At 31.8% G+C, this 22,771-nt stretch overlaps 2 protein-coding genes across 2 annotated transcripts; both read right to left on the reverse strand.

Annotated features, from left to right (window-relative positions):
* Positions 1-789: 789 nt before the first annotated feature.
* Positions 790-2,052, reverse strand: LOC145047292 (uncharacterized). Its single transcript, XM_078995547.1, has one exon. It carries the CDS (start codon positions 1,922-1,924, stop codon positions 1,013-1,015), a length of 912 nt encoding a protein of 303 aa, XP_078851673.1. The 5' UTR covers positions 1,925-2,052; the 3' UTR covers positions 790-1,012.
* Positions 2,053-3,534: 1,482 nt separating this feature from the next.
* On the reverse strand, positions 3,535-8,790 carry LOC144997315 (serine carboxypeptidase 1-like). Its single transcript, XM_078957186.1, has 8 exons — positions 8,433-8,790; positions 8,238-8,345; positions 4,873-5,147; positions 4,533-4,772; positions 4,311-4,429; positions 4,129-4,224; positions 3,895-4,000; positions 3,535-3,797 (listed from the first exon to the last, which is right to left on the reverse strand). The coding sequence occupies exons 1-8, from the start codon at positions 8,788-8,790 to the stop codon at positions 3,654-3,656; spliced, it is 1,446 nt and encodes a 481-aa protein (XP_078813312.1). The 3' UTR covers positions 3,535-3,653.
* Between the last annotated feature and the right edge of the window lie 13,981 nt (positions 8,791-22,771).

The raw sequence follows: 22,771 nt of genomic DNA on the forward strand, positions 1-22,771 counted from the left end.
ATGAAACTGTATATTTTAAACCACAAATTGTTATGTTATGTATGAAAGAAATTGATGTGTACAAGTCAACAAAATGTGACACTTAGAAAAATGAAGTCATTGTCTTCATTGATGGTGATGGTCAAAGGACGAGTGATAATAGCCAAAGAATCATAATCTAAGTGGAGTAAATAAGTTGCGTTAAATATAATGAGGTTCATCATTGATGGAGGGTCTATAATCTACATACCAATAAAACAAAGAATCAAGGTAAATAATGGAAAATAAACATATCTTTACTTACAACTTGTATAGGATTTTCATATTTATGAATTAGCCAATAAACACTACTAAAAAATTATGGTATCGGATTTCATCCCCTTGATGATTATGTTAAGATTACCTGAATTTTCAAACTTAATATATTTCTAGTTGTAATAAAATTCTTTACTTTATACATAATGCCAAGGACATGGAGGATGGTTTTGTAGCACTTCCACATTCAACATTCAACATGTATACATTTATTTAACTAAATAATTTCATGGTCCCATTCCCATCAAAGTTTCTTGTGTGTTTGGACATGGAATAAACATTGACTACAAAGTCAAATGAAAAAAACAAAGCAAAGTTAGTGGGTTGTTTGTAAATTCTATACTTCGATGTCGTGTTTACATTGTGAATTTATTGGGTTTTTCTCCTAAGTTTGAACACAAGCACAATTTAATAAAATAACGATAAAAACCCAATAATGTTTTTAATCAACGCATTTTACGTTGTTCTTCCACACAATTTTTTTAGATGAATAAGTAAAACGAACACAAAAACCATATGTATGTACTCGTTTATTTTACACATTTTCATGGACGGATTTTAAATCCAACGATCATAAATTACACATTGTACGGACATAAAACATTCAACAAGATCCACATTACATAATGTAAAATTTAAAAACACATTCTGTGAATATGATGATCAAAAAATCAGATTAAAATTGATCTGATGAATTCTTCCGGTGTGATCATGAAATTCAGTGCTTCATAAGAGAATCGATCCCTCGGGAGATCTCATGAACACTTCCTGCATTTTGATGGAACCTTAAGCAACCCATTAATCCTGATTTGTACGGCAAGGTGGTCTTCCTCCCCATCTCCTCCTGATCCGCCGCCGTTTCATCCGCCGACACCTTCACTGAACCACCACTATCAGTGCTTCTGAAGCTAAACGTCGTCTTGACGTCACGATCACTCTTCTTTAACATCGTGTATTTCTTCAATGGATCCTTCCTCGTTGACACGCTTCCCTCCGACGCACTTCTGAACAGTAGCAGATTCTTGAGGTTCCACTTGTTGTACCAAGTTAAACCCGTCGGTGATGATTGACCCGTTGTTGAGTTTTTCTGGTTGTTTAGAACATCAGAGACTCTAAATGGTGACAGAGATCGAGATGCTTTGCGTCTGGTGGATTTCGTCGTTTGTTCTCGCCCGCGTTCCAGTGGATTTTCCTCGGGGTTAGTCTGCTCACCAGATGTTTGTTTTAATGCCTCTGAAAAAGGATCGAAATCCTTAATCTTACTCCGTGGAGACAACGCTTCTTTGAACCGTAATTTAGGGGATTTGGGCGATCGGGGTGAATGTGAATCATTAGAGAAATGCAGACGCGGCGGTGGTTTTAATGGCTTGATCTTGCCGCCATCAAAGAGCTCGTCGGCGGCGGAGATAGAATGCCGTTCCAAATGGCCGAATGCAAAATCCGAATCGTTTTCTACATCTTCTTCTTCACAATTATCATCGTTATTTTGTTTGCGAATCCCTGGTTTTTCTTCCCATGTGAAAGGGATGGTGGACTGAGGGCTTGAAGGTGCGGTGACGTATGGAGAAGTGGAGGTGCTGTCGTAGTTGAAGTCGATCGCCGGCGACGGATTTATCAGTTGTACTTCCATGTAATGTAAGGAGATGGAGATGGATGATTAGGTTTCTACATTTAACAAGTGAATATGTAGAAGAATTGCAGAAAGTGGGTAGGAAGGAGAGGACCCCAGCTTTTGACTGCAAGCCAAGCCGAATCGCGCCAAACGAAATACATGCACTCTTTAGAAATTGTGAAGTTCTAGTTTATTTATTTATATTTTTAATATAGAGAAAATTATAAAAATGGTTTTTATTAGTTTAGAATTTTGTTTTTATATCAGTGGTCCAAAATTATATCTTTTTGGTGTTGGTCTCTGCAAGACGTGAAATAACTTTATATTTTTATAATTTGTTTTTTTTTTTTCAAAATTTTTAAATTAATTTAGTCCTTAATTTTTTTTTTTTTTTTTTTTTTTTTTTGATTTGCCTATTTAACAAATTAATTTAGTAATTTTCCGGGTTTATTATTTTTTAAGAAAAGCCTAAAGTTTTGTTATTTCGGAAAAACCCTTCAACTTTTTTTTTTTTTTTTATATAGAAAATCATTCACATTTGGCAAATTTTTTCCTTTGAACCAATTTTTTTTTTTTTTTTTTTTTTTTGATTCATAATTATCATATTTTTCTTATTGGTGCTTCATAAGCACATAATCATCGAGGTAGTTTGTGACCAGAAAGTAGCTTCAATCTCAATATGTTTAATTTATGAAACGAATCGGTTAGTGTATCTCGGATCAAAACCCTAATATACAATCCTAATGATAAAGTCAGTATGTGTAGGAGTGAATCATCAAGAACCAAAAAAGAATTTTAAAAATATTAAGAGCATAACATTTATGTATCAGTTGTTTTTAAACATGAAATCGAAATCTATGTACATGAGTTATTTTCAACGACCAACCAGTTCTAAGGTTTAATTTATTTTACTTCGGACACACTATTAAATATAAATTTGGTTCAATCTGACAATCGAAGATTTATAGCGAACTTCGGGTTAATAAAGCTCCAAACAAAACAAACCAACCAACCAAAACCAAATCTATAAATACATTTTAATGCTTTTAAGTTTGTAGTAAAGTCTAAATACTTTTATATTTAATTATAAAATATGTAATTTTTAATGCTTTTAAGTTTGTTACCTTTACGTCTTTCGGTAAAACTTTTTGGCTTCGCTATTAGCTGTATGTACAATTGAATTTGATTGGACTAGTTTAGATTATTTAAAAGTCTTGAGAGCTTGAATCTTATGTTTATGTATTGTCGAATAAATTGCTAAAGTACGTACATCCAATTACATATCTTAAAACATGGTTTTTCAAAATTTTGATATAAAGAATAAAAACGTTAATGTATATGTGACTTTTGAGTTCTATAATTGGATTAAATTCGGTGTTACTAGGATTGAAGAAGCAAGATCCATAAGACATGGTTTACAAGAAAGGCTTTTAGTGCTTTACAAATTGGCTTTACACCTTTACTTATGAATGTACTCATTGCTCTTTCTCATTATGGCTCTTGCTCATGCTTCCAATCACCTTTTTCTTTATTTATTTATCTTATTATAACCACAATTTCATATAAGTGGTCCATCAAGTTAATAACCACTAAAATAAACAATGTTGTAATTTAGTTACTCCTTTTCAATGTAAAAGAAAACAAAAACGATCCATTTTTATTCGAACAAAACAAACTAAGTTCAACAAGACATCAACAAAGAAAAACCCATCGAATTCAAGACACTGATGCAAAACTACAAGCATGATTACTTGGAACCCGGTAACTTTCCATGCAAAAAGGATGAGAAAAGTGCGATTGCTCGAGCAGGTTGGTAACTTGGCACAAAGTGTCCGGCTCCTCTAACTGTCACAAATGTCAAGTTTTCATATCCAACCACGTATCCACCAACCTAATTAATCACAACCAAAAACAATAAAAGATAAAATCAGTAAATTAATTACACATTATGTTAGTACTATTTTAAATTGTAATTGTTAGTTTCTGACCTCTCCTTTCAAATACCATGGTCGCCATGGTGTCTTCACTGTTGTATTAAGTTTCTTTATTGCGTACATTGTTGTTGTCACTGGCACAGAACTATCAATATCTCCACTGCAATTTTATAAATGATCATATGTATACGAAAAGTCTAGGTATATATGTGTAGGGGTGGTTTATAAATGGATATTTTGGAAAATATTTGTAATTCTTGAAAATATTTTTGGGCATATGATGACTACCTGTAAAGCCAAACACGAATGCCGCTAGCCATGAGCCTTCGAATGGTTGGCAAAACAGTAAATGGTTGGTCTTTCCAATTGTCAAATAATTCGTCGCTACATACATAAAATAATTGTTATCCCTCTTTGATCTAAATTAAAACACATTATTAATTATACAAGATTAGAGAAAGCATGCTTACTTGCAATCTTGCCACCTTCCGGGAAGCCCCGTGAGGTTTGCATGAAGTGATTTTTGAACTTCGGGCAAGTTTAAGTAACTTTCGATATATTCTAGAGAGCACGGATCAAATCCTGATTTCTGATTGAGAAAAAACACAAATAATTGACTCATGTTATAGGATAATATATAACATAAGATTTGATTTGACTGGTTAAAAAGAAAAAAGAGTGTATAAAGTTACCTCTGAAGAAGTTCTATTTAAACACAAGGGAGCATAGATATCGTACGGATAAATGTTTCCAACAAGGTCATACTCTTGATTAATGTAGTTTTTACAAACTTTAGATAAAGTAGCATTCCACGAAAAATCACAATTCGTGACTATTCCTTGATGGATTTCGTCAGAAGTAATAGAACGCGACCAAAAAAAATCATGTGTTCCCGTTTGTTGAGTTTCGTCATCCATGTATGAATTTCCAATCTTTAACATTATAAAATCCAACACCATTAATAAAACTTGCAAAAAAGAGAAATACAAAAAAGTTATTGTTTTTTTAATACCATTGTGTGATCAAGCTTACCACAATTCCTTTGAGGTTGATAACAGTACGATTAGCTTTCTTGTTGCTTTTAATGATGAAATCGGCAAGTTGAGGTATGTAATGACCGGCGTAACTTTCTCCGGTGAGGTAGAAATCTCTGGTTTTGTATTCGGGGAACCTTTCTAGCCAATTGATCAGAAATGTGTATGAATCTTTTGCAGTTATTTTATCTCCGGTGATTTTATAATCGGAGGTCTTGTTGGAGTATGAAAACCCAACTCCGGCCGGTGATTCCAAAAAAAGTATGTTAGCCACTGCATATATTACAGTTGTAAATAGTAAGTTTGCGAGATTTTAAAGGTTAGTTGATTTAATATGTTTTGAATTGTATAAAAGTTAGGGGTGTGTATGGGGCGGTTTGGTTCGGTTATTGGTCAAAACCGAACCATAACCATTACAATTGGTTAATGTATTTCAATAACCATCGGATAATGGTTAATATTGGTTTTGGATAACGGTTTTAGTCGGTTAATGGTTATGGTTAACGGTTAATATCGGTTAACCATAATAGTACAAAATGACACAAAATAAATATATTTTTCTATAAAAATTAAAAAACATAAATCCGTTGTTGTAAAAAAATGAATGATTGTATATATATATATATATATATATATATATATATATATATATATATATATATATATATATATATATATATATATATAAGTATTTTGATAGAAGATTAGATACATTATACTCTCTCATTCTTATATTTATCGTCTACTTTTGACTTTTAAAGTATTTATTATTTAATTTTAACCTTAAATATTTTTATTTGTGTTACAATTTATTGATGAAACTTATAACAATGAAAAAACATTTAAAACACAATCCATTCGTATTTCAAGTATTATGTATCAAAAACAAAAATATTTAAGATTAAAGTTGAGGAATAAATACGTTAAAATTCAAAAATGGATAATAGGGATGATGAAGTATTTAATATTATATTATATTAAAAATATTTACTAATATTATTGGTTCGGTTCGGTTAATAGATGGTTCGGTTTTGGATGAAAATTAGTAGCGGATGTAGATTCCATCGGAACAAATATTAAATTAAAAAAAATAATAAAATAATAAAACAAAAACCCGGATCAGTCTAATATGGCCATAGATATATGATATATCGATTTTTTGTTAGAACATAAACCAATATATAGTGAAGTTTGTTTTTTAAAAGATAATAACGTATACTTACCATATATACATATTCAATAATATTAAAGTTCATTTTTATTTTTCTTGGTTTTTATCATTCTACTCATCAGATTAAAACACATATCAAAAGAAAAAAAGATAATTTAAAAAAAAGTATTGGTATTCATATATCATAATCAGTAAGAAAATAAATATGAAAAAGTAAAAATATATTCAATTCAAAGGTAGGAGGACAATTTAATTTCTCTTTTTCTTTTTATCGGTCAACTAAGTTTTACACCCTATCAATTTATAATTATTTTGTTAGCACATGAGGAAATTAAGTTGTAACGGCCGCACAATAAATGTGAGTACAGGAAGGTTATTTTGTCGTTATATTATTTTCATTGGAAAAGTTTTAAATATTTCTTTAGAAAATAACATGAACTAATCAACTAACAGTAAAAGATACTACGAATCTTTTTATTTTTTATTTTTTTTATTTAATTGAAAGCGGTATCCGGCGTCCTCTTCTTGAGATTAAGTCAAATGGTAGACGTATTTAAGATTTAGTTTAGGAGTAGTTTTAACTTGTCATTAAAAAAAAACTAATTTACAATAAATGCATTTTGAAAATTCTAAAGGGATAGTTTGTATTAAAATAATAATATTATACCTTTTTTTTTATTATTAAATTATTAAATTAAATAGATGGTATCGTCATTAGACATATTATTATTATTATTATTATTATTATTATTATTATTATTATTATTATTATTATTATTATTACAACTGATTATTTTTAATAGTATATGCATCCATAAACTAATAAAATTTTGGTATATTAAAATGTGATCATATAATGAATTCAAACTTTATTGTATAGTCTATATGCATTTATCTCCACCTTAAAAAACCAAATAATCGGCAATCAACGTTAATTTATAGACTAATCATTTAAAAATAAATCTCATAAACATTTTATCAATAAATCAAGGTAACAATAAAAGAAAAAAAAGCATTAAAATCATTATACTCATTTATTTACCTTCTTTTCAAAAGTATAATATAATCTACTATAATAAATGAAGGTTTTTTTTTACCACATGTCATCTTCTCATTCATTTGGATACATGACATTTTTTAGAATTTTTAAAATTTCTATTTTCCACTTGTCATTTTATTGTATTTTTTATTTTATTAAATTAAAATTCCACATTTAATATGTAAGGTAATATATATGTAAAGTATTTATTAGATAAAGTTTATATATATATATATATATATATATATATATATATATATATATATATATATATGTAATATATTCAATACATTAAAGTCTCATTAATTTTAATAATTCAAATTTTTTTCATTTTTCTTACAAATTCAAACGTTTCAAATTGTTAAAATTTTATATTTGCTTTTTTAATTAAACCCATATAATATATAAGTGTCACACCTAGTTATGAATAAAATGAATATTCATTTCACTCAAAATCTCTACAAAAAAATGACTATTTTTATATCAAAGGTTTTTTCATATAAAAAAAGATATATTTCAATAATAAAGTTGTACGTTTAAAGAAAAAAATATAATATCTTTCTCTTTCACACACACACATACACACACATTTATATATATATATATATATATATATATATATATATAATATGAAAAATAGATTTTAATAGAATATATATATATATATATATATATATATATATATATATATAATATGAAAAATAGATTTTAATAGAATATTACAAATAATATATTTTTATGAGTAATATTTTATTGAAATAATTTATTAGAACGTAAGTTTTTTTTTTTTTAAAATAAAATAAATGAAGAATTTTTTAAGTAAATATTTATATATTTTTTTGAAAATAGATATGCATGGTCCGAACATGTATTTTTTGTCTTAAATGAAACTTTACGCGCGTTGACACGCACAAACACACATGCATAATGTGTGTGTGCGCGCACACACACACCCATACACACACACATATATATATATATATATATATATATATATATATATATATATATATATATATATATTTGTGAGAGAGAGAAAATATATTTTTAGCCTTTAATTTTATATTTTCTTAAAAAAAATCATACACCAATCCTTTTCACAAAATAATAGACATATAATCAACTTTTTGATGAATAATGAAAACTATTTTACCTTTATTCCAAGCATATATGTTGTTGGATAAAGTTTTACCATCTTTGTTGACTCTAAATGGTCCAAGCTCCATCATTAGCCCTCCTCCCACTGAAGAACACCCAGGCCCTATAATAAATTCAATTATTAATATGTAACTAAAACACATAAAATAAAACATCTACATACATATATGCTAAATTGGTGCTTTCGTACCTCCGTTAAGCCATAACACGAGTGGTTTTCTAGAGGATGCGTGAGTGGACTCGACAAAATAGTAGAATAGAGCTCTACCATGTTTTGGATCAACTGTTACATATCCTGAATACTGATTAAATTTTGGTCCTTTTGGTTGTCCTGGCAACCTTAAAATCTTGTCAGCCTCCTTCTTACCATGTTGTGACCCTTTATAAACAATAAGGTCCTCGACTTTCAAATCCTGACTAACATAACTCTTTTTAGAATTGTGAATCTTTAAGAATTTCACATAAGGATGAAAGTGAAGCTGATTCCCTACACATTGAACGAGAATCAAGAGATATACTTGAATTACAAATATAAAAGCGATCTTCATTTTTTTTATGATGGATTGGATTGTTTAGACCCAGTTTGATTTTACTGAAATATTTTAGAAGTTGCTTACCATTTAAAACGACAAAAGTCTATTTAAAACAAGTGGTAGGTGTCATTGCCATCTAATGTCATGATATAATTAATATTCTTCTAAATGAGAAAAAGCATGACGACTGGATGTATAATGTGACATTATATTTGAAAAAACTGACCGATAGTTAAAAAGCTATTAGTTTGTAATTGGAAACTGTAGTTTTTTTATGTATAAGTTTTTGACAAAAATAATTTTTAGTTTTTGAATATGTAAAATTCGTTAAAAACTAAAAACTAAAAGATACTAAAAACTATTGAAGTAACTTTTATATTCAAAACTTTTTGTTTATATAAAAGCTAAAAGCTCCTATTACTAAACAAAAAAAAATTCATTCTTTTTAAAAGCTAAACACTAAAAATTTACAAAAACTTAAATGATTTTCATAATTGAAATAGTATAATATATTTCTTGTATTTAATGTTAGAAAAGATATATACTACCATACCATATATGATTTTCATAATTAAAATAGTATAATTGTATTTCTCGTATTTAGTATTAACAAGGTTAATTATTATACCATTACTGTTTTATAAAGGCAGTTTCATTTAAAATCATCCAAAAGTATTGAATTACTCTTTGAAACTAAAATTTAATTTTCATTTGAAATTTTATAAATTAATGATTTTATGTATAATATCTGAATGATTGAAAAATTATAATTTTTTAAACTTTATAGTACAACATAATTAGAAGATGTTATATGATAATGACTTTTGAAGGTAAATAAATTTTATAATTGTAACTTTTTTTTTTATTACATTTTACAATGACTCATAAAATGTTAAGCCTTACAACTAAATGATTGTCCATTGATTTCGTTCACAACTAAGACAATCCATATAAGTGTAAGCCTACTAACATTTTAATTATCTAATAAAATATTTACATATCAACAACTAATTTGTATTTAAAAAAATGCATATATTCATTATATATATATATATATATATATATATATATATATATATATATATATATATATATATATATATTTATATATATATATATATATATATATATATATATATATATATATATATATATATATATATATATATATATATATATATATATATATATATATCCCGATCCTTTATCAAAAACCATATGATGAATGTGGATTGTAGGGAACCTAACAATTTTGTAACAGGTTTTAACCCTCTAATAACCAAAGTTAATTTCGGCCATTGATTTCATTCATGGATGACTTCTTATTTTTCTCACCAACTTTTTAATTTTTATTTGAACTGAATTATATATATAAACTTTTATTATCCATTTTGTTTCATTATTTATTACCAAGTTTCCTAACGACACCACTTCAAAAAAATAATATATAATATAATTGTCTTAAAATATAACTACATTTTATTTCAAAACTGTTGTCGTGATTTTCGGTGTGTAAATCTTTTGTTTCCTATTTCTCTTACCTGTATATTCTAGGCAAGTCTTTGTATTAGATATTTACCAAATTTTAGCAGTAAATCAAGGCAAAATAAAGCAGAGATCATTCCCATTTCATTGTTGTCTTTTATATGGTATCAGAGAGCACCAAAGTACCAAATTGATTCTCTCAAAGAACCTGTAATGATTGGTGATAAAGCTTCTGCCACTTCATTTCTTTCTCCATATGCCCTCACAAGCAATGACAATCCGTGTACTTTGATAACCCATACACAATTGAAGGGCCCTAATTTTGAAGAATGGGAAAAGGCAATTAAGGTTTCGTTGCGTGTGACGAAGAAGATGGGATTTATTAATGGTGCAATCAAGCAACCCGCTGACACTTCAAAAGAGATTGAAGACTAGTTGATCGTTAACTCCATGATAGTATCATGGATATTTAACACGATCGAACCAGCTTTGAGATCTACATTTTCTTATAGGGAAACCGCGAAAGAATTGTGGGATGAAATACATCAAAGGTTCTCGGTACGTAATGACACGAGGATTCATCAGTTGAAGGTAGAAGTATCGAGTTGCAAACAAGCAGGGGATTCTATTATGGTTTGTTATGGAAGAATCAAAAAGATCTTGGATGATCTTAGCGATTATGACCATATGCTATCTCGCACATGTAACGGGTTAATGTGAAATTAGCAAGACGCAATGAAGAGGAAAGAGTTCATTAGTTCCTAATGGGATTGGATGATGCTTATTATAATTCCATCCGATCTAGTATCATAGAAACCAACCCTCTCCCAAATCGCAAAAAGACAGACCACTCTATTGAAACATGATATCGTATTATCGGGTTTCCAGAAGGAAGAGGATCTGGACAACAAACATGACGAGGTCATGGAAGGGGGTGAGTCTTTATGCCCTCGGCAAAGGCGAATGCTGCTCATCTGGCTGAACATACGACGTCAACAAGACCACTTGGAGATGAAGATAAGATGGGACTAGTAAACTTGAGTACAGAGGATTGGGAGACATTACAGTCTCTTTGGAACTCACATAAATCATCTCCACGGTTATCTAGTAAAGAAAATCTTAATTGGCTTTTTGATAGAGGGGCGTCATACCATATGATAAGTGCAACTGAACCTTTTCGCTAAACTTCGAGATATTGATCCGTGTCCTGTTTGGATGCATAATGGTGACCATTTGATGGCTACTAAAGAGGGAATAGTCATGTTTGGACGATTGAGACTCACATGCGTATTATTTGTACCGAATTTGTATTTTAGTTTGATTTGCATATCGCAAATGACATGTAACAAATGTATTTTTTAACATTTAATGATCAGTTATGTGTTGTACAAGACCACACTTTGAAGGTGCTGACTGGAGTGGGTGAAGGAAGAGACGGGTTGTATGTTATGAAGGATGTTTTCTCAACACATGTACACAAAGTTGACAGAGGAAATGATGGTACTGGGAGTGAAACATTATGGCATAAAAGATTAGGACATCCCTATATGCGTGTGGTGGATTTGCTTTCTCAAATTAATATCCAACTAGGAAGGATAAAGTAAAGACTTATGAGGTATGTTTGCAAGAAAAACAAACTCGTACGCCATTTGTTTCAAGTGATAATAAAGCATCTGATATTTTTGAGTTATCCATTGTGATTTGTGGGGTGCATATAGAGAATCTTCCTTTTGTGGTTCTAAGTATTTTTTGATGATTTTCGATGATTACTCTAAGGCCGTTTGGACATATTTATCGAAGGAAAAACATGAGGCTTCACGTGTCCTTAAAAATTTCTTGGCCATGACTAATAGACAATTTAACAAATCAATGAAGATACTACGTAGTGATAATGGAAAAGAATTTACTTGTTTGGCAGGGCATTTACAAGAACTTAGTATTATTCATACGACCTCTATGGTAGACACTGTTTGATTAGGTGTCTAAGTCAGTAGGAGTCTTATTGATTCTGAAGAGTTTCAGGAGTCAATTGAAAATAAAACTTTAGTTATCACTAGCACACGACCTAAGGTTGATAACCTATCGTGTTAAGTTGACACATTCTTGTTTATGCGCATCTTCCAGTTGAGTTGGAAATGCTTATGAGTTCTATGGTTCTCATTTAACTGCAAAAGGCAGAGCACATTGGTTAGTAATGATACATTGGTCAATGGAAGTAAGCTGCTTGACAACAAGGAAGCCTTGGTGGGCCCCTGTACTACCAGAAGGTAAGAAATTAAGAACAAGCAAGTTCAGTCTATGAGAGGAAAAACCTAAAATTGATTTTGGTTTCGTCCTCTACCTTATCTTATGATTGTAGTTTGGAATTGATAAATTCACATGGATAGGAACATATACACCAAAAGATCTAGGTGGCAAAAGGTTTCGCTCTAATTCATGAAAATAATTATGAAGAAACACTTTTGCTAGTAGATTTTAAAGATAAATATCATCATGATTAGCAATTTTTTAATTGCATTCTTTAAATTCACAATCTGATTACATCTCTTTTCATAGTTCGAATTGTGAGAAATGACAAAGAATAGTTTGAACGTTCAGGATTTATAGCTATAAGGTTTTAAAGGGTTTAAACACATACACACATGCTATATAATGAAGGTTTATGAGCATGAGAAGGGTGACATCCCCAAAATATCGGCAAAAAAAGACCAGTTTCATTTATGCTTTTTAAACATTTTCAGAGTAAATCCTTTTGATTTTAAAAGAGACGCGGAATTTGTTCCCAAAAACAAAACAAGATAAAATAGATTTTTATCAAAACATTTCATAAAGAAATATAATTTCATTTCATAATCAAAAATCGGGATGTCATGTTCCGATATAGACCATAAAGCATAAACGATAACATTACAAGTCATCCAACAAATATATACATACACAGACTTGTAAACAAAACAACTTGATGATTCTTCCATCTTATGCCTTTGCGCCACTTCCTGTAATACAATTGAACTGAGTGGGTCAGACTTGGGAGCCTGGTGAGCATATAGGGTTTTCAACCCACAATAAATAATTATATTTAATTTCAACAATCAACAATAAACCCAATTACCCATTCTCATCATCCTCACTTTACGTCCCTAAAAATAACATCTATTATAATGAACCTAATTCAGGATTTTCATTGGGACGGACATTACTGCAGAGGAATTTTTCAACAATAAGTGTCCTAAAGGCAACCATGTGGGGGATAGAGTACACTGGTGAACACGTCGTTCACAACACCTACAGGTTATGAGCCTGCTAGCGTTCCACAGGACTGTCTAGAATAATCTGTGGTCGTCATCCATACTCTGCTGAATGACTAGAATAACACTAACAACATCGAGGCCTCTCATCTGTTTATTATACACTAACTATCTACCCATGTTCTACCCAACATATTAGTAGATAAAAATATACATTTTTATACATAGTTTAAAACCTGTATAGCATGCTCGATCAATACATTTTTCCACATAACAGATGAGACACACACACATAACACGTATTTCATAGAGAATAAATCAGATCTATGAGATAGAAGAAAGTGAATATACATTCACACATATAATCAACAAAGTATACACGTAACACGTATTTCGTATAAAATACTTCATAATAATGTGTTAGAAGAAAATGACTACACACTCACTTGATCAGAATATGATCAGGTAGCACTATGGCTTGCAGAAGTAGTGTTTCTTCGTAGATCTGGAAGATCTTCACAAAAACCGGGCTCCTCGCGGGCAGAGCTTCGGCTTGGGAATAACGCTCTTCGGGATCCTCGGGGCTCGAGAATACTACCGGGGCTTCATGGTACAAATGGCACGCAAATCGAGGCAAAAACTAGAGAGAAAAGAAAGAAGCTTGTAAAGGAAATTGGCTGCCCTCGCATGCCCTTTTATAGGGGCTGAACCTCGCACGTACGTTGGGCGTACGAGGCTACACGGGGCGTATGCCTCGGATTGTCAACGCTTACGTTATCGAAGGTACTCAAGTGCGAAGGTCGTCATGCTTCGCTGTACGCTGGGCGTAACCCGGATAAGTCCGGTGACTCCCCTTCGGATAATATCGGAATTATTAATTAAATTTATACTTTAATTATTTAATAAATTTCAAAAATTCATATCTTTATCATACGAACTCCGTTTTCGACATTCTTTATATCCACACGTAGGTCAGACCATACTCTACAACTTTCATTTAGACTCCGTCGGCTAATTTTGACTTTTATTTTTATTATTTATTTTTAGAAGGCCGGGACAGAAAAACTTCGTTATAAATTCATAACTTCTTCGTCCAACGTCCGTTCTCGCCTAACTTTTCATCTTTTCGCTACTAACAACGAGATCTTCGATTCTCGTTTAGATTGTTTCAGCTAAAAATCGCTCGATCTCAAATCGAGTATTCGAGCTGCATACTACCAAGTCGAAACTTCAGAAAGTCATAACTTCCTCATACGAAGTCAGATTTGGGCGTTCTATATATATTCGGAAACCTCGTTTCGGCCACTACAACTTTATCCATAGATATCGACTTTATCTAATATTTCATTTTGACGTTTATTTTTATTCTTAATTCATTAAATTATAATAATTAAGAAAATAAACACATAATTCACAAAATTCACAAATAATACATTTTTATTATTTCAAATTGGGTTACAAAGGTTAACCTAGATAATTACATTGCTAAAAATAGCAAACCCAGAAACACGGACGTTACAAGAAGTCTCGCTGAAGACTTATCAAAGCATTACATATCAGAAATTTGCACTTTAGTAAGAAAATCAAAAAATATTGATTTCTGGGAGTCTAGTTGATTTCAAGGTACATGTCAAAACTAGTAGAAGCATAATTGTTATGCAGATAGAAGCGTAAGTGTTACGCTAGTAGGAGCATAATTGTTATGCAGACAACATCGGCAAAACTAGCATGGTGGCAGGGGTAGCACATGCTACCCCTCATCTTCTTTCCATAAATATTAAAAAATTGACTGTTCCTTATATATACATATGGTCACCAACACCATAGTAGCTATAATTAAAAGATACAATTAATAGGTATAATATGAAGTCCAAGTTTTACTCCAAATAAAAACACATCGGTTAGTCCACAAAACAAAAAGAAAGATTGAGTTTAACAAGATGGCGGAGGTAATAGCCCACTTCATTATATAAACAAAACAAATATAAAGTATTTATTTTAAAATTAATATTTTCCTATTTTGTTTTAATTTCAGTTGTTCAAATTAAAAACCTAAAATGAACTAATTACTTATTAACTTGTTAATTAGTTATGTAATTAGTGAAAATAAGTTTAAATATTTTAATTGGTTTGTGGAAACTCATTGAAATTTTTTAATAGAAGAACTGGTAATTGTTTTAGATATGCAAATTTAAGAATTTATAATCCATTTTAATGAAGTGATGTTTTTCCTCAATGAAATTTTGGAAGACCAACTTACGTAATAAAAATGAATGATGATTTATGAATGTTGTTTTGATTTGTAGCTAACGAGTAATGGAGATCTTTTAAAAAATGGGAACAAAAATATCAACTTTAAAATATAAGACTTTTGTGTTAGTTTGAAATATTAAACAAATCATAATTTTTTTTTTAAAAGTATCTAATTATCTTTTAGCAAGATTTTTTTGGTGCTAACCCTTATAAAAGTTTCTGGTTCTGCCGCTGACAGACAGAAGCATAATTTTTATGCTAGTGAGAGCATAAATGTTGTGATAACAAATGTATAATTGTTAAGCTAAATATTGCAAGTTGGCAATAGTATTTGTAGGAAACAAAGTTTGCAAATTTGCAAATTACAAAGTTTGAGAATTGTTTCACTATGATAGGCTTTGGGTGAGAGCCTCAAACCTCATTTTAAATGTAAAAGTTTAGATTGAAAGTGATGGGATGTCAAGTCCACCAAGCAAATTACACCCTTTAATTGCTAAATAAACGTAATATAATGGTAAAAAGGGGTACCGATCCTCGGGAAAATGGTTGTATTCAATCACCAATGCAATTCAATAGAACTAGTGAAATTAAACTAACTAACTACAATTAAACTAGGGGGGTGTGATTACTTGAATAACTAAAAACCTTGCAATTAAGCAAGTTGATGAGATGCTTAAAGGTTTAGAATAATTGGTTAACTAAGGCAATTCAACACAATGAACATTTGTGTGTTTATCATTAGGATCTAATACAAAGTTTATCTTTCATCCCAAATTGGTTATAGCAATCATGAAGCATGATATGCCAAGATTCCTCATAGGTAGTATGGAGGTTGGGGAAGCCCACAACACACCTTCTTAATTAAGATCAAGGGTCAATTGAAGCAATTAATCCCAAGAAATCAATTAGCCTTAAGAATGAAGGAATCCCCAATTCCTAGAGGATGTCAAATGCTTACACATCCATAAAGGAGCTATGATTCATAAGCTAGAGATGATTTCTACCATCATAAAGCCTTTGTTCTAGATAAATTCAATGATCCAATGCAAAATCAATGAAACAAATCAACCATTGCTCAATCAAATACTAAGCTCATGATCAAAGCATCAAATAAGCATAAGAATTGTAAACTAGAATCATAAACATGGAATAAATTGATAATCAACATAAATCCTTCAAAACCCGCAAAACATTCATTGGTTTTCAGCCAAAGTCAACCAAGTAAGAGTATTAGCCACTCATGGCAACAAAGTAACAAGAACAATAATCTAATTGCATAAAGAAACTACCTAAGACTTGGAAAGATGAAAGGAAATGATTTTTAGCTCCCAAAATTGCCTCTTGCGGGTCTCCAATGGTGTAAAATCGTGAATATCAACCTCTAGATCTGATCCCCCAAGGTTATGGCAAGCCAAATGACCAAAATGCCCACACTGGGCAGTTGCGCGGGTACCCGCGCGACGAAAATTCCACCCGCACAAATGTTGCTGTAATGCTATTGGTCCCTTATTTCACCACTCCACCCTTCCACTACCAAAGATTCCTTTGGTCCCCCCTTGTCCATGTAATTTGAATCCACCAATCATCATTTAGCCACCAAATGGATGCTCCAAGCCCAAAATTAGAAATTTATGATCCATCTTCACAAGCCCAAATAATCCAAGCTAATAACTTTCAAAGCCCAATTCTTCTTCTTTGATTCCGCCAAGCCCAATAATGCCTCGGGAGCCCACTAAGCCCGTCTCCAATCAACCCGCAACCGCAACAAGCACCGAAAAACCTACAAAATATCTCATGCAACATAACAAGCACCCGGTATGATCCATACTAAAGAAAAATAAATAAAAAACAATGCAATAGTGATAAAAAGATCTAAAAATCTAAAATAAACTAATAAAAATAAGGAAATAAAATAAGCTATCAGAACGTTATAATGAAACTTAGTCTTTGACATATATGAATATTATGTTGAAATGTTTCAACATAGGAAATTCGATATATAGAAATATTATGGCAATAGACTGAACATATATAAGGTCTTTGTATAAGTCATTATGAATCAAGTCCCTTATGCTTCAAATATATGATTGATTACATACATTATGATATTCGCTTGTTATGATTTTTCCAAATGCCTAGGGCATTGAGAGGGAAAAAGGACTAGAACCAGATGTGACTAGAGTTGTTAAACAACTGTAAAGAATAGTATGAGGTTTACCAAAAGATTGGTTGCTTTTGGAAAAGTAGAAGTATAGTATTAATTTGGACGGACCATATTGACATAATTCTGAATGGATGTGATTCTTGTTCAGAATTGATGGTCATATGAGAATATGGATATATTTCCATAATAGGAGTTGGTTATTGAAATCTACATGTGAGTTAGAAAATTTAATGCAAGGAAGGTATTCAAGAATTGTATCTTGAATTTGAGAGTTAGCTACCATGAAATTGTTTTAAGTAACAATGTTTTAATGGAGAATTTTTGTGACATTGTTGGCTAAGTCTCGGTGACTTTGACGTCACGTCATCACAAAAGGATATTGAATGCAAGGTTAGACTCTAACACATTTAACGGTGACAAAAATTTGGAATTCTTACACTTGTAATAAGAATTTGGAATTGTGACATAAGCATCATTGGAATTATTTCCAATTGATTTGTTCACAAAGGAAGGACCATAGGGAGACATAGTATGCGTGTTTATAATGTGGCATGACTGATGTTTAATTCAAGTGTTTAGTTGATTAATCGAAACATTATACAATTAATAAAGTCTAGTTAATATGGTGATTAAATAATAAGTGTTTTCTTTATATTCAATAGATTTGAGACCATAGTTAAATAGGCTGTTATTGTGTTTCATTTGACATGTTTTACTTCCCGAATATTTGGATTATTTAAACATCCACAGTCGATCATACTTTTGGAAGTAAGTAGCGAACTAAGGCTGTCATGAATCAGACTATAGATTGTCTTAGGGGTTAGACATAGCAATGGTTTGCTGCAGTGTCATGAGTACTTTTGAAATAGGGATTTAAGTATTGGATAAACCCACACTTAGTGATTTACTTCATGGATATTATCACGAGTAATTTTGAGATGATAATATATTATATTCTTGAAAAAGAGATATATGAGTTGTTTAGAAGTCAGTTGTCACACCCCCGAACCGTCAGAAATAACGGTGGAAACATCTGAGGGCGGGCGACGTCATACGTAGTATCACAACAGTCGTATCATAGCAATCAAAGTAAACACAATCATTACATTACCTTAAGAATATTTACATCTGTTTGAAAGCATAGTTTGTATACATCAAAAGTAACAAAAGATAAAGACGAGACCAGTGTTCTAAAAGGTGCGCCATGGCGTGAGGCGTGGCTTCGCCGTTACGAAAAACTTCATAACGTTTCTGTTAGGCGTAACGCGTGGCAAGGCGTGACATGGCGCGCCATGGCGCGTTATGGCGTGTTATGACGCGTGTTTTTTCGTTTGAGACACAATTTTTTTTCTCTTTGTTATGTCTTTTCAAACCGGAGATACAAGTATTATGGTTTTTGTTAACTTTTTGTTATTAGTTATTGATTTAACACTTCTAAAAAGTATTTATATTTAATATAAATTTATATTTATGTGGTAATATAATTTTAAATTAATACAAAATCGCCGCCTTACATCACGCCTTGAAAAACGCCATGGCTCGTTAAGCTTGAGGCTTGGCCTTGCCGCCACGCCACGCTTCACGCCATTTAGAACCTTGGACGAGACTCCAAAATGCTCCTTCTTCTCCAAAAGCTGGTGAAGGTACCTGTCTATCGTTGCCCTGAGAATACAAGCGGTTTTGAAAAACGTATCAACATAAAGCCGGTGAGTTCATAAGCATGTTTTTGTATTCAAAACTAGTCATTGAATTTCTACAATTAGTTTATTTTCATTATAAGTTAAAATGTTGTTTGTATCGAAAACCACTGTTATCAAGTTCTTAAATATGTATGCATGCTTTCCAAGAAAATCCAATATTTTCTAACATGTTTGTTGATTTCTGTATGAAAAGTATGTTCCGTTTGAAAACCTTGGCTACCACCAATGTGTAGTATATGATCTGTTTGAAAACCCTGGCTACCACCAGTATGTAGCATATGATCTGTTTGAAAACCCTGGCTACCACCAGTATGTAGTATATGATCTGTTTGAAAACCCTGGCTACCACCAGTATGTATAGTAGTTTTATTACTTTAAATAAAACCAAAGGTTGTGTCCTTGGAATACCTTCCAATAAGTAGATAGGTAGTTTCATTAATTAAAATAAAACTATTGAAGAAAGAAATCCCGTAAACAAAGGTTAGTTGATACTATTGTGAGTTCGTATAACCATGCTAATATGACTGATGACCTCCTTGATGTTTCTTTAGGCGTCGTACGGTTACAAAATTTGTCACCCCAGGCGTGCCCGCTTAACTGTAGCTAACAGTTCAGGTGTGGGATTGTCGGCCCCGAATAGATCTATTCACAAATTTCACTCTCTCCCTCCAGGAGACTCTGGTTATACTAAAGGTGAGGATTTACCAGTAGCCCGAAGGGCATAACGAAGATATGTCTCACAATCCTGTATTAACTAGTTTACGCGTGGTTCGGTTGTTCTTGAGTTCGAAATTGTTTATATACGGCGTAGAGTATAAATAATTATACACAAAATAATTATTTAGTAAGATACTCTTGTTATCTGAATATAGTAATGGATAAACTAAATCTATCATAGTTTATGTGTTTCACTTTGTACGTAAATTGAAACTGTAAAACTGGTAATGAATTCCCCAAACTATACATATTATAGTTTGACTGGTAAGTTGTGTTCGTATACTGTTCTGAAAAACTATGCAATTATGTTTAGAAAACGTCCCTTATGCTCCGCATATTACAAAAGGGTTAGGGTATCTAAATGTTTGATGTAAAATCGTTGTAATTGCATCAGTTTATAAGTTGTAAAAACCTTTATGCGTGGCTTGTATTCCCCCCTGAAAACGTTTTAAAATCTGTAAAAGCGTAGGAGTATGAACTCACTGTTTAACGTAGGATTCATGTGTCAATCAATAGGAGATGCTGGGTGTCAGACAATGTCTCAGACACAAACAAATCCTAATTATCATATAAAGGCACATATATGTATTAGATGAGGACATAACACTATTTGTTATAGAAAGAAACCACCTTAGGGACTAGGAAACACTTGAAACTAAGTGTTAGAATCACACATGATTGAAGATGGGGAGTTTGCGGCCGTAATTAGGAGTGTACGGTCATGGGTTTGCGGCCCAACAAGGTTTACGGCCCATGGGTTTATGACCCAAGTGTTTGCGGCCCATGGGTTTATGGCCCATGAGTTACGGCCGTAAACAGTTGATGAGAGGTGTGATTTTCGGTGTTTCAAGGTCCTTTGTAGCCTCTTGGAAATGTTCTAAGTCTTGTGCATAGCTCAAAGTAGGGTTTAAAGGACAATAATTGACCAAAAATGGAGTTTACGGCCATTGAAGGGTGTATGGCCGTACACAAGGGGTTACAGCCGTAAACCCATTTCGTGTTCATGAGTTAGGTCGATTTTTAGGTGAAAAACCAATGGTTTCTAGTAGATATCAAGCATAGATGGTAGTTACTTAATGTAAGAGGCTTGAAGTGAGGTTTTTAGCCACCAAACACTAGTGTGTGTTCTTGGTGAGAGAAAAAATCTAGAACAAGATGAAATTCATGAGATGAAACATGGATTCATCACTAGAAAAGGGATTAAAACACAATCAAAGTGAAGAATCACTTACATTTTTTTATGGTTCTTGAGCAATTTTGAAAATTGTAAAGAGAGAGAGAGAGAGAGAGAGAGAGAGAGTAGAGAGAAGGTCCTTAGAGTGTGTAATGGGTGGAATGAAGGCCACTCATCCCTTATATAGGGGTGAGTTTATGGCCAAGGGGTGGGGTGGGGGTGTACGGCCGTAAACCCGAGTTTGGGCCCGTACACTCCTCTCGAAGGGGTGTTTGGCCTGGATGCTATGCTTTGACTTGGGAAAAACTCGTTCTTGGACCTAAACTTCGATTGTATTGATTTTAGAATATTTAATTAGACCCGAGAAGTTGACGGAAAATTTAATAAAATTTAAATTTTATTAACAGAGGTGGGTTAAAATAACGGAATAAATTTCGGGTTGTCACATCAGTTGTGCATTGATAATACGTAAACGCATCAGTAACTTGATGTTATAAAGCATATTGTTGTGCGTGATTTGATGAGTAAATAATGCAAGAATATATGTCGAAGCTTATCCATTCCTTTTTCCCTAACGGGAAAAGCGATATTTGTGGTCACCTTGATGACTTAATGATGACATATTAAGCGCTTGGCCAAGCCTGGACTGAATTAATGTCTTCAACTAGTAGTTAGATATCAATCATTATAAATCAGAAATCTGGAAACAAACTTTGGACAAAGAGATTGATTATAATTCATGTCTCATGTCCGTATGATATCTTGTAGAACGGAGGGATATTTGATCACTTATCTTAGGACACACGACTAACTAGATCAGAGTTTGACAAAAGCTTTGAGAGCTACGATTGCTTGTCAGTTTTTGAAGTCATACCTGCAACTATAGTTATTAGACTTATTCAAGTGGGAGACTGTTGGATTAGGTGTCTAAGTGCACAACTATAATTAATATGTACTTGAAATGACATTGACATTGTCCTTTTGGGTTGCCTTCACACGTTCAACTAGACAGGATGATTAATGAGGAAGAGGAAGAATTTGTTAATTGATTAATAAATTGGAATAAATGATTTAGTAATAGGTTATGGAAATAATATATTAATTAGTAATCATATTTTTTAATTAATATTTAATCAGAATTTAATTTGGAAATAATTTTGGGATTAAAAGAGTTAATTGAAAGTGTAGGGACTCAAAAGTGCAATTGTTCAATAGTTGAGCAAAAGAGTCAAGAACCTTCTTAGGGGAAGGGTGG

The sequence above is a fragment of the Lactuca saligna genome, chromosome 5 (genome assembly GCF_052625555.1).
Source record: "Lactuca saligna cultivar CGN05327 chromosome 5, ASM5262555v1, whole genome shotgun sequence".
NCBI classification, from domain to species: domain Eukaryota; kingdom Viridiplantae; phylum Streptophyta; class Magnoliopsida; order Asterales; family Asteraceae; genus Lactuca; species Lactuca saligna.